Here is a 13,032-nt window from a genome sequence, read left to right as displayed (position 1 = left end):
TATTCTATTCTATTCTATTCTATTCTATTCTATTCTATTCTATTCTATTCTACTGTATTCCATTCCATTCCATTCCATTCCATTCCATTCCATTCCATTCCATTCCATTCCATTAAATTATTGGTATAGGTGAATAGTTAAACACCAATGAATAAAATGAGCAAGAATTTTCTTGAACTCATAAGTTACATAAAACTATGGTTATCCATGCATCATGATAAAATAAAATCAAAGCAGCACTATAATCTAGGTTTTTATTAATTGAATTAATTACTAATTATTAGTTAATTACTTAATTATTAATTAAAGAGAGCGGAACACAAGTCTGATCGGGCTGAATCACCCCATTCTAAAAATAGTAATGAAATTAATATTTTATGGAATTCAGTTAATTTTAATCCAATGACTTTCTATTCTAAGATTGGATACTATCTTTAATTATTTCAAAATTAGAACTATTCATTAAAATTAAACAAGATTATGTTTTTTGAAATTCTGGAAAGAGTTAGGCTCAACAGATTACATTCTGGTGCCTATTATTTGATTTTGACACTATTTACTTTTTGAAAGCAGATTTCCTGACCAATGGATTCTAAATGAATTGGGCTGCATTGGATTGCAATCCCCAAACCCCAAATCAGGATAGCCAGAGGGCATTGAGTTGAGGAAAGCTGAATTTTTTAAAAACAAATTTTTTAAAAAAATTTAGATACGCAAAACAAAATACATATTTTCTGGATAGAGTATTGACTGGGTCAACAATTCATACAGCTTACTTTCTCAATATTTACTATTTATAAATTCCAATTTCTGCCAAAATCTACTTTCCTCTTTTCATCCCTTATTTTTATTTTTATAAAATATATAGTCAAAATTTACTATCTGGAATTTAAGGGAAAAATTTTATAAAATGTTTTATAGATGGCATTTAGATCCTAAGAAACTATCGTGTATGTATCCAGATATGCAAGCAAAATGTTGGAGATGTAATTGTGATAATGCTACATATTTTCATATTTGGTAGACTTGTAAGAATATCAAGGCTTTTTGGATAATAATTTGGTGGATTCTACAAAATGTTTTGAAAAAGAAGATAAAGTTCCTGACGCAATTTTTTCTGCTGGGAATTATTACGGATTGTACAGTAATTGAGACTAAACTGATTTTAAATCTAATAACAGCAGCAAGATTACTGATAGGACAGTATTGGAAGAAAAAAGAAGTACCCACAATAGAAGAATGGATATTGAAAGTTGCTAATTTGGCTGAGATGGCAAAAATCTCAGCCTTTTTGAAAGACAATACGCAAGAAAGATACTTAAATGAATGGAAAAAATGGATTGACTATATCCAAAATAGATATCAGACTAAGAGTTATCAGACTGCCTTTGAATGATTAGGATGTATTATTTCTGATTGTTTTAGGGGAGATTAGGAATTGATGAGAACTGTAGGAATATAATTGAGTTAGGAGGGAAAATTTTTTAGCATATGTTTGTTTTATCTTTAACTATACCTTGTGTTCGTTCTGGGAAGTCGGGGGTGTGTGTGCGAAGGGAGCAGGGAGGGGGGAGGGGGAAAGGGGGAGGAAAAGCTTTGTAAAACTTTTTCATTAAAAAAATATTACTATCTGCCTCACCTCCTTATCTTCACCTAATACAAGTTGTTTTCTTTATTATCATATATATTCTTAACATTTTTTTTATAAATCTATTGAAACCCTTTAGTTTAAACACAGTCATTCATCTATTTTCTTTATCACAAATTTTTCTTTTTAACTTTTAAATCGATAAAACTTATATTTTCCTTAATTTGTTTAAAATCACCTTTGTCTAAAAATTAATCATTTTACCATTTAACCATCAAAAAATAAATTAACATTCAGGAACAATACTACTTTAACTCAGCCATTTAACCATCAAAAATAATGCAATTCTTCATATTCTTATTTCAGATAATATAGTCACCAATATTCTAATATAATCACCAATATTAGTCCTAATACCATTATTAATTTATCATTTTGAATCTTCTAAGTAAATCATTTATCAAATCAATTAATATACTTTACATTTTTATCCTACTACCCTTCCTCCTATCCATTAATTACTCTTTTTAATCATTTTCTCCTGGTTGAACTAATATTCCACCCCTTTTTATTTCTTTTTCTTCTTTTTATAATTATCCTCTTTTATTTGGTTCTAACCTGTTCCCTTTTTCTCCTCTTGCCTTTCTTATTTCCCCATTGTTAATCCCAATGTAATTATTTCTATTTTTACTGTTGTTAACCCCAATGTAATCATTCCTCTTACTCATTTCCCCATTAGTAATCTCTCTCTTGCTTCTTTCTAGGCAATCTATTTTTTGCACTGTTAATCCCAGTGAAATCATTAACACTATTATGCACTCTCTCTTTTTCATTGTTATTCCCAATGTAATCATTTAATTTTTCATCAATATCTTTATCTTCAATGTTATTTTCTTGCTTCTTGTTGTTTGCTTGTTCCCCCTGTTGAATAAGCTCAGGTGAATTATTGTTTTTTTTCTATCTGCATCAAAAGATAAACATACAGTTTTGACCAAGTCTATTAGTTCTTGCCATATTTTAACGTTCTAGTTACTTTTTAGTTCCAATTTAAATCCTATTATTTTCCAGCTCTTGTATGATCAATGTTCAGTTGTTGAAAAGACAAACAAATCCTCCTTAAAAAGTTCCGCAGCTCGTTGCTCAAGGACACAGAAAATTTCCCTTTTTTAAAGTGTTCAAAATAGTACTTTTTTTTTCCTGCCATGGAATCTCTCAAATCTACAAGTTCCAAATCAACAATTTTCTTCTTTTAACATTCAGCATTTTTCTTACAGTTTTAACCAATCTTATTCCAAAAGTATTTTCTTGAGTTTCTTTTTAATAATAATAATAACAACAGAGTTGGAAGGGACCTTGGAGGCCTTCTAGTCCAACCCCCTGCCCAGGCAGGAAACCCTACATCATCTCAGACAGATGGTTATCCAACATTTTCTTAAAAACTTCCAGTGTTGGAGCATTCACAACTTCTGCAGGCAAGTCGTTCCACTTATTAATTGTTCTAACTGTCAGGAAATTTCTCCTTAGTTCTAAGTTGCTTCTTTCCTTGATCAGTTTCCACCCATTGCTTCTTGTTCTACCCTCAGGTGCTTTGGAGAACAGCCCAACTCCCACTTCTCTGTGGCAGCCCCTGAGATATTGGAACACTGCTATCATGTCTCCCCTAGTCCTTCATTAAACTAGACATACCCAGTTCCTGCAATCGTTCTTCATATGTTTTAGCCTCCAGTCCCCTAATCATCTTTGTTGCTTTTCTCTGCACTCTTTATTTATCTTTTCTTGTGATAAATTTGTGATAAATCTCAAAATTCAGCATCCACATTTAAAAGCATCCACATTTTAAAATTAAATATCAAACTCTGTTTTGGGCTTTGGTGATTTTTACTTCCGTTTCTCTCTTCTGTGGATTAACTTCCCCCAAAGCTAATTAGCAGCTATTTCCACACCAGGGTAGCTTTAAAAATTTCCAATTTTTTTCTTTATTGCCTGTGAGTTGGACAATCACTCACCCGGTGCCAGTATTCCATCCAATTCTCCACTCCTGCACAATTCTTTTTTCAGAGCCCCAGCTTCTTGGCGGCCACCATCCGCACCCACTCCTGCTGTCGGATTGTAGAGTTTTCTCTGGCTTTCTGAGGAATTTGCCTGTTCCTCTTTAGCTGTCCGAGATGTTTCTCCTTCTTCATTCTCGCTACAGGACAGTTCTGGTCTGAAGACCTCCCAACAGCGGTCTGTCTGATTAGGTTTTCCCAGACTCGTCAGAGCCTGGTATTTTCCCAGTCTCGCCACCATATTTCTGGTTTCTTCAGGAAAGCTGAATTCTGAGGCTAGATTTTTGCATGTCCACAGATTCAGCTGTTATAAATCACTTCAGTCATCTTCCTTTTCAGTCCACTCTCTCCTTCTCAAATGTGTGTGGGCTATGAGACTTTATTTAAGGGACCAACACATTCTTGTGAGGCCATGATTTGACTGATGGTATTACTTTCAGAATTTTTGGAATTGATTTGCAGTCTACTTTCCATAAAGGGAAAAATGCACTGAGAAAACAGTGTGAAACAGTTCCAGAAGGTTATACTGAAAGAGCTTCTGAAAATACATGAAGCATGTTCCAGTGAACAGAATAGCTGCTGGACAGTCAACAACAGATTCTAATCATTTAGCTTGTGGTAAAGAATGCTGATATTGTCTGTAAGATTTCCTTGTTATTGTGAATTCAGAATCAGCTGCTTTCTTTTCATTAATTATAATAGATGTTTGGCCTAACACTCTCCATCTGACTATTTATAGCCAAAGGACTAAAAGCAGATTTTGGCAATTTGAGCCTAATTCTGATATACACCTAATTATTGTTTCTGTTTGCCATAGTCAAGGTCCAAACTACACTTTGAACTTCCAAAGATACCCCATTCCATCTGTGGTTTAGGGATCTCTAACCTTCCTTGAGTTCAGCTATGAATTTCAATTTCTGCCTCAAGAAACTTCTTGAGATAAAATAATGATTGCAACTATGACTCACAATTGTTTTGGTATTAAGAACTAGCCCTTTTTTGGAAAAAAAATCCAGTTGCCTTTTGGAAAAAGCACCTTTGGACAGATAATAATTTGTTCGGGCGTAATACTATGCCATGAATATTGTGTAAATACTTTTGATACCATCTCAGCTAGACATTTATCATCACATCCCTTCACTGCATAATAGATAGCTTTGCCCACTATTTATATAGGACTATAGCCCTAATCCCTAACCATCATACATATGCGCTATTATAATAAATGTATTTGAACAATATGCACCAGTTTAGAAAAAGTTGGTATAAACTAATAGTTAATGTAAGCTTTACTGACAGGAAAATTCTGGAGTAAATAGTATGATTTTTTAATAGAATGGATAATTGAAGGGTTTTTTCTCTCTCTTTTTAAAGTATTTGTTCTGGAGGTGTAGTCAAGATGATTAATTGGAGCTACATTCTTGTTGTTTCCATTTTAACTACTTGGAGCTGCACAGATGCTCAAACTACTGGTAATGTCATGCTTTGAAATTGAAGGAAATCAATTATAAAATATCCCTAGTTTTCAAAAGAAAATGTGGTTCAAGAAATAGATATAATAATCCAAAGACTGTAGAGCAATTGTCATTGATTTGAATTCAGTCACAGTCTTTCCAAATGGGAAAACCCTCCATTTGCGAATGCTGCAATTTGGCAGCTGTTTGCAAACTTAGTTTGGAGCTTGGAAAATAAGGGGAAAGGGAGAAAGACCCAGATGTGAATGATATTCAGTGCTCATAGATTCAGCTGTTCTGATGTTTACCTAATTGTAATTTTTAGACAGTTTTAAATCCAATAGCATTATTCCACCATTTTTGCCCATACTAAGTGGCGATAGGTTTATAGTTCAAAAACATGGAAATACTAGTTTCAAAGCTGTCCTAGGTACTATCCTTCTACAGAAGAACAGAGAGGCAAATATAAATCCCTTCTGTTCAAAATAAGTAGATTGTTTTTGATATTCAGCTTGGGGGAGGGTGGAGAAAGGAAAAAATGTAATTGAATAGTATATACTTTGGAAAAAAAGAAAAATATTTCTGCAATAATAATTAGAGAAAAATTTTCCATTGACATAGTACTCAGTATTCATCAGTAGGCAGACAGATTCCCCTCCCTCCACCAGATCAAAAGTAGAATATGAAAACCTCAGTTGGTCATGTAATTTATATTGGTTATGATTGCTAGAAAATTTCAAAAATTGGACTATTTTAACTAATGATTATGACATCCAATAGTAATGAATTAGCCACAAATTAATTAATGCTAAGAATGGAAAATGAAATTATCATGTGTTTCTTCAGTCTGCAGAGAAGCTTCTGTCGCTGATATTGTGTTCATGGTGGATGGATCATGGAGTATAGGACCAAAAAACTTCAGAATTATACAAGACTTTCTCTATACATTGGTTAACAGTTTTGACATTGGAAAAGACAAAATTCAAGTTGGGATGATTCAATATAGTGATGATCCTCGCAATGAGTTCTTGTTGAATTTTTTCCATCAGAAAAAGGACATTTTAAAGAAAATACAAAATCTAAACTACAAAGGTGGGGGCACCAAAACTGGAAAAAGTTTAAAGTTTATGCTAGATGAGCAGTTCAGTGAAATGGCTGGAAGTCGACACAGTGAAGGCATTCCTCAAATTGCAGTAGTGATAACAGATGGACAAAGTCAAGACAACTTTTCTGGGCCAGCAGAAGAAGTCAAGAATGCAGGCATCATACTTTACGCCATAGGCATCAAAGATGCTATTCTGTCTGAGCTTCAGGAAATTGCTAGTGATCCAGATGAAAAGCATGTTTATGATGTGGAGGATTTTGCTGGCTTGCGAGGTATCTCTCAGAACATACTCCAAGTTTTATGTACTACTGTTGAGGAAGCCTCTCAAGACTTTATACATATTTCTCCAGGTAAGTTAAAAAGGCTAATTGTTATCTACATGAAAATTGCACTCCTACCCCCCCCATTTTATATACAAAAGATAATAAAATTAACACTAATGATTTGTGTAATTTGCAACATCTTATCAAGTGCCAGACTTATGGCAGGAAATGGGAATCCGTTGTTCATCAAGTGCATAGCAAGGATAAAGCAGTCTCCCCTGCTCTCCCCCACAATCCCAACAAGTCTTTGCACTCCAGATGCACTAACATTATACTGTAATCCTGTGAGAATTCTCAGTGTGGTATGTGGAGTTCTTTGGGGATGGCTGCACTAAAGACCAGTAAGGGCATTTTTACTAAAATACTGAGCAGAGGGGCAAACTAAAATTGGTGCTCCAATTTCTCCAGATTTTTATTCTATTATGAAAAGAGCTGTTTAGAAATCATTTTGAGTAAATTTTATTGATGTAAAATGGATAAGACACTGCCTCCTCCCTATCTCATTTTTTATCTATTTTTTTCTTCCTAGTGTTTCCCCATAAGTTCAGGGTCTGCTTTTTTTCAATCAATATTTGCTTGTGACTGGAACTGACTAACCAGCTTGTTGCCTAAGGCTGAAGTCACAGGCTGAGAGAAAATGATTAACCCTGAGTCACCCAGCTGGCTTTCATGGGACTAGAATTCATGGTCTTCTGGTTTCTCGCCTGATGTTAACCTCTAGAGTCTAGACCCATGATGGCGAACCGAGAGAGAGAGAGAGAGAGGGGGGGGGGCGGGGAATAAATCCTCTTAGTTTAAGAGAAATGTGAAGTTGTTACTCATGCCTATTTTCTAATTCATCCTGAAGGTCGGCAGTTAAATTATTCTTAGGTGGACAGTGGTAGCTTACCAAGCCATAGGACAAAAGCCAATGTTTAGTTATTGGCCTCCTAGCTGATGTAATCAAGAGTGTTGCTTGAAAGCCATTGCCTTAGCAGGGCAAGTGTATCATTACAATAGATCAAATACAAAGAATTCTGTAATTGATTCTCAGTCCCATTATAATTGGGCCATGCTCATTTTTGTTTTATTTTTTATTACCTTACCTTACCTCTTATCCAAAGTATTATAGCTTGTCATTTTTATTCATTGCTCCATCTATAGGCTTCTCCATAGAATGCATCAGATGTTCCCTTCAGGCTTCCTTTTAAATGATTTTTTACACTTTAAGCAGTGCATGACTGTTATTCTGACAACAGAAGACATTTGGATCTTTTGAATATAAAGGGTTGTGATTTAGTAGCTAACTACATTTTCTGACACCAGATGTCATTAAGCACCAGATTTCATTAAGGGCCTCTGGTGGCTCAGCAGACTAAGTCTGTCTGTTATTAACACAGCTGCTTGCAATTACTGCAAGTTCAAGTCCCACCAGGGCCAAGGTTGACTCAGCCTTCCATCCTTTATAAGGTAGGTAAAATGAGGACTCAGATTGTTGGGGGCAATAAAAAGTTGACTTTGTATATAATATACAAATGGATGAAGACTATTGCTTAACACAGTGTAAGCCGCCCTGAGTCTTCGGAGAAGGGCGGGATATAAATTCAAATAAAAAAAAAAGTTGATACAGTGACTGGCCTAGAACCAGATCAGGGGTGAAATGCTCCCAGATCGGACCGGATCGCGTGATCCGGTAGCAATGGCGGCTGCTGGTTTGGAGGACTGGTAGCAAAAATCCCTGGCTCCGCCCCCTGCCTCTGCTGAGCTGCACCATCAGCAGAGAGTTTTTATTTTACTTTTAAAAGAAGGTTTTGCTTCAGCCGAAACCTGCCTTTAAAAGTAAAAAAAAGCCTTTGAGGATCCCTCCTCTCAGATGAGATCGGCAGCCTTTAAACTTAAAAAAAAATTTAAAGGCTACTCTGGGGATCTCACCTGAGTTCCTCATTAGCAGAACCTTAAAAAACATGTTTTCTGTAGAAAACATGTAGAAAAACTCCTTTTAAAAGAGTCTAAGCCACTTACCTGATTACTGATCGACCTCATGGCTTTTCTCACAGCCGGAAAGCCCCAGTTTCGCTTTTAGCACTAGACTAATCTAAATTTAGCTAATCTATTTCACCACTGAGTGATTAATGCTGTCTGGCTGAGGAACTCTGGGAATTGAAGTCCACAATAAAATAAAATAAAATATTTGTGCAGCTTTCTGAGATTTGGTGTGTTTCTGTAGTGTTTCACTCTAACTACACAAACACACAAAATCTCAGAAAGCTGTATGTGGCATATTGTGTGTGTGTGTTTGTGTGTGTGTGTGTGTGTGTGTGTGTAAAGTGTGAAAGTTGGTTTTTGAGCTTTTTGTGGCTGTGTGAAGTGTGAAGTGCAGCTACTTTTACATGGTGTATGAGTCAGTTGTGTTGTGTTGTGTTGTGTGTGTGTAAAGTGTGAAAGTTGGTTTTTGAGCTTTTTGTGGCTATATGAAGTGTGAAGTACAGCTGTTTTTACATTGTGTGTGACTCAGTTGTGTTGTGTCTGTAAAGTGTGAAAGTTGGTTTTTGATCTTTTTGTGGCTGTGTGAAGTGCAGCTGCTTTTACATTGTGTGTGAATCGTGTTGTGTTGTGTATGTGTAAAATGTGAAAGCTGGTTTTTGAGCTTTTTGTGGCTATGTGAAGTGTGAAGTGCAGCTGCTTTTACATTGTGTGTGAGTCAGTTGTGTTGTGTTGTATGTGTGTAAAGTGTGAAAGTTGGTTTTTGGTACCTCTTATTGTTTTTTAATACTTTGTTTATTATTTTTATTATTTATTGTTATTGGCCACGCCCACCCAGTCATCTGACCACAAAGCCACACCCACCAATTAAGCCACGCCCACAGAACCGGTAGGGAAAATTTTTAGATTTCACCCCTGAACCAGATAATGCTTTTATGAAGAAATAAATGAATATATATTTTAAACATATTTTATTTTGGTTCTGAGTAAAACAAACTAAATTCATTGGGAAAAAATATTTATATTAGAGTAAGAAATTCTCAAGTTATGTTGAAGCCAGAAGTAACCTCTGATTGAAAAGGCTAATGAACTCTCTTTTTTCTTTCTCTCTCTCTATTTTTTTCTCAATTAGTATGCCGAAAAGTCACTGTGGCCGACATTGTGTTTATGGTGGACAGTTCAACAAGCATTGGTCTGGAGAATTTTCAGAAGGTGAAAAGTTTCCTCTACACCTTGGTTTCCAGTCTTTTTGTTGGTCATGACCAGGTCAGAATTGGACTGGCCCAGTATAGTGACAAGATCTTTACTGAATTTCATCTAAACCAATATTCTTTGAAAAATGATATTCTAGAACATATAGAGAACTTGACCTTACAGAAAGGAAGCACTTACACAGGTGCTGCTTTGGATTTTATCAAGGATGAATACTTCACTGAATCTGCTGGGAGAAGAATCCAAGAAAATATCCCACAAGTACTGATCCTAGTCACAGATGGGGAGTCACACGATGAAGTTAAAGTTCCAGCCCACAAATTAAGAAATGAAGGAATTTTAATTTATGCAGTGGGGATTGGGATCCATAACACCTCTGAACTTATGAATATTGCAAACCAACCTTTTAATAAGTTTCTGTTTAATATTGACAATTTTGATATCCTTCAAGACCTTACCAACAGCCTTCTTGAAACAATGTGCTTTGCTTTGGAGAGCCAGATTAAAGGTAATTAAATGACATCTGCTAGTAATATAAGATTTCAGGAGGTATTTTTATTCTTTTATTACTGTGGTAGGTTATACAGTTTTGTGCAAATGATGCAATTTTCTTTTTATGTTGTGATTTCTGTGATACCATGTTTAATTTGGAAAATTTTGCAGACATTACTGTACTTTTTAAAAAGTTGCATTTGCACAGAAAAAAAACACCTTAAAATTTTAAAGTTAAGTTCTACAGACATTTGAATGCTTTTTTTGCCATCTCTTTTGCCAAAGACATTAAAAGAGTTTTTCTCTCTCTTTCTGTGTGTAATTAGTTTTGCTGTTGAATATCAACAATGTGCCCTGGGGCTCACAAAACAGAAAATGAAGGCAATATAGGCATCACAAATTGTTTGTCTTTTTATAACTAATGTTACTTTCTTTATTCCCACTCTACAAGAAAGAGGTTGCAGAAGGAAGTTATAAAAATCAGATTGTAACAGCTTTCCAAGTGTGATTTCCCTCTTGCAAGATTTATTGAGATAAATGAAATTATAAGAATTTCAGTAACTAAACTATTTTCAGTTTAGAACCAGTATATGCCTATGTGAGTTAGAGTGGAGACACTGATTATTTAGATCTTTTTTCAAAGATAAAAATTTTCAGATTTTAAACTGATAGCAAATAAGTATGCAGCTTTATACTACTGTCTCTTGAATCTTTATTTGTCTGGTAAATAACTCTTGAAAGGAATTGAAGTTAAGGGGCAGGGAAATTTAGGTCCCATTCAATAGAAATTGGCAACTAATTAAATCCAACCAGCCTTGTGTAAGTGTTAATTTGTTGGGGGTTTCTGACAAAAATAGAATTTTGAGAACATGTGGGTATGTTTTTAAAAATAGTTGCCAAAGTAGTAGAACATTGCTAGTCGCAAATAAGTTGTAATTGTAATGTGAATTCTATTGTAGCTTGCATGTCTTTTAAAAGCACACTGTTCTATTTTTTCTGCAGCATTCACAAAGCGCTATGCTGATATTGTTTTCCTTTTGGATTCTTCTAAAAGCATGGGCTCTGCCAATTTTGAAGAAGTAAAAAGAATCATTTCCCAGATTGTTGAACAATTAGACATTGGCCCTAAAAAATACCAGATTGGGCTTGCACAGTACAGCAAAGGAGGAAAAGTGGAATTTTTGCTGAACAGATATAAGATAAAGAAAGATATTCTTAACCACATTCAGCAGAGCATTGTTTTCATGGGAGGCCCTCTGAGGATTGGCAGTGCTCTCCAATTTTTGCGAGAAGTCTATTTTGTTGAGAAAGCCGGAAGCCGCCTTCATCAAGGAACACCACAATTTATAGTGATTTTTTCCTCCGCTAAATCTGAAGATGATGTCAAGAAGCCTGCAAAAGATCTTAAAGAAATGGGAGTGAACATTGCAACAGTTGGTATCTTACATTCTGATGAGAAAGAAATGAAAGTGATTGCTACCTCCCCTTTAGTTTACCAGGTTGATGACATAGAGGATCTTGATCAGGTTCAGAAGATCATCATAGATATTGTGGAAGCACCAGTCCAGCAAGAGTATGAGTCTGTTTTAGATGCAAATGTGCCAGCAGGTATTTTTATATCACTAGAAGAATTACACATTAAACTAAGAAGGAGGACAATGTAATTCATTCAGCTCCTACAACAAAACATTATTATTATTATAGTATATTATATGAAGTAATGAACATCATTTCCTAAATTTTTTCAGATGAATTTACTTGAGCTAGAATGTCATTAATTCTTAAAAGGACTTCAATAATCAGGTCTGTGCAGAGTTCTGGATTCAAAGGGGGAAATATTTCAGTGTGTTTATGAGTGTGTATATTGCAACTGTTGGTGTTTTCTTAAACAAGTCTTTCTTTCCTGGAATTTAGTTGACAGCACAGCCTCCTTAAGTATAGGCAATAAGTGCAATCTGCAGATCATAGATAATTTGGGAACTGTTTTCACTAATGAGCTTCCATTCTGTCTTCAGCATATAGTCTTCAGTATTACTCTTCTGGTATCTAACTTTTTAGTAGGATTTCCAATTATTTCTTCATCTATTTGGGTCTTCTTAAACAAATAAAAGTCAGACAGTAATGTTAAATGCACTTACCTGAGAGTAGTTTGATGCAATTTTTAAGATTGTTTTGTTATCACTTTGTTTTTACTAACTTTTATCTACTTATTTTGTTTCTAGTTTGCTCCTCTGCCTCAATGGCAGACATTGTGTTTCTTGTGGATGAATCCACTCGTATTGGTCAAAAGAATTTTCAACTGATCAGGACATTCCTGCTCAAAATAACCAGTGCTCTGAAAATTGCCCCAGATAATGTACGAGTTGCCTTGGTACTTTACAGTGATAAGCCAAGATTAGAGTTTAGCCTGAATACATTTGAAAACAAATCAGAAGTTATGAACTATTTAAAAAGATTGCCATATCGTGGGGGGCAAACATATATGGGTGCTGCTATAGACTTCCTAAAGAAAAAAGTTTTCACCAAGAGAGCAGGAAGCAGGAAAAATTATGGAGTACAGCAGTTGGCTGTAGTGATCACAGATGGTCAGTCATTAGATGATTTCACTGTTCCTGCATCTAAGCTTCGCCGGGAAGGTGTTACAGTTTATGTCGTGGGTATCCAAAACATTTCTGCGAGCAGCCAACTGTACAAAATTGCATCTCATCCCCCAAGGAAACATGTTACAACCATGGAATATTTCTTGCAACTATCAAACTTGGAATATGTTATAAAAAAACAACTTTGTAGTGAAATAGTTTCACAAACGTTTGCAATTCCAGTGCAGTCTCGTGCCCTGAAGGAAGGT

General features: G+C 35.2%; 1 protein-coding gene across 1 annotated transcript in view; it reads left to right on the top strand.

The window, feature by feature from the left end:
- Window positions 1–5,911: 5,911 nt before the first annotated feature.
- Window positions 5,912–13,032, top strand: part of LOC131198230 (collagen alpha-3(VI) chain-like) — a 126,194-nt gene continuing 119,073 nt past the window's right edge. The window contains exons 1-4 of the mRNA XM_058182722.1: window positions 5,912–6,545; window positions 9,613–10,200; window positions 11,187–11,792; window positions 12,407–13,030. Coding sequence (XP_058038705.1) covers window positions 5,912–6,545; window positions 9,613–10,200; window positions 11,187–11,792; window positions 12,407–13,030 — 2,452 coding nt within the window. The remainder of the gene's footprint in view (window positions 6,546–9,612; window positions 10,201–11,186; window positions 11,793–12,406; window positions 13,031–13,032) is intronic.

This window comes from Ahaetulla prasina, chromosome 4 (assembly GCF_028640845.1).
Source record: "Ahaetulla prasina isolate Xishuangbanna chromosome 4, ASM2864084v1, whole genome shotgun sequence".
Classification (NCBI taxonomy): domain Eukaryota; kingdom Metazoa; phylum Chordata; class Lepidosauria; order Squamata; family Colubridae; genus Ahaetulla; species Ahaetulla prasina.
This window is presented reverse-complemented; position numbering and strand designations above follow the sequence as displayed.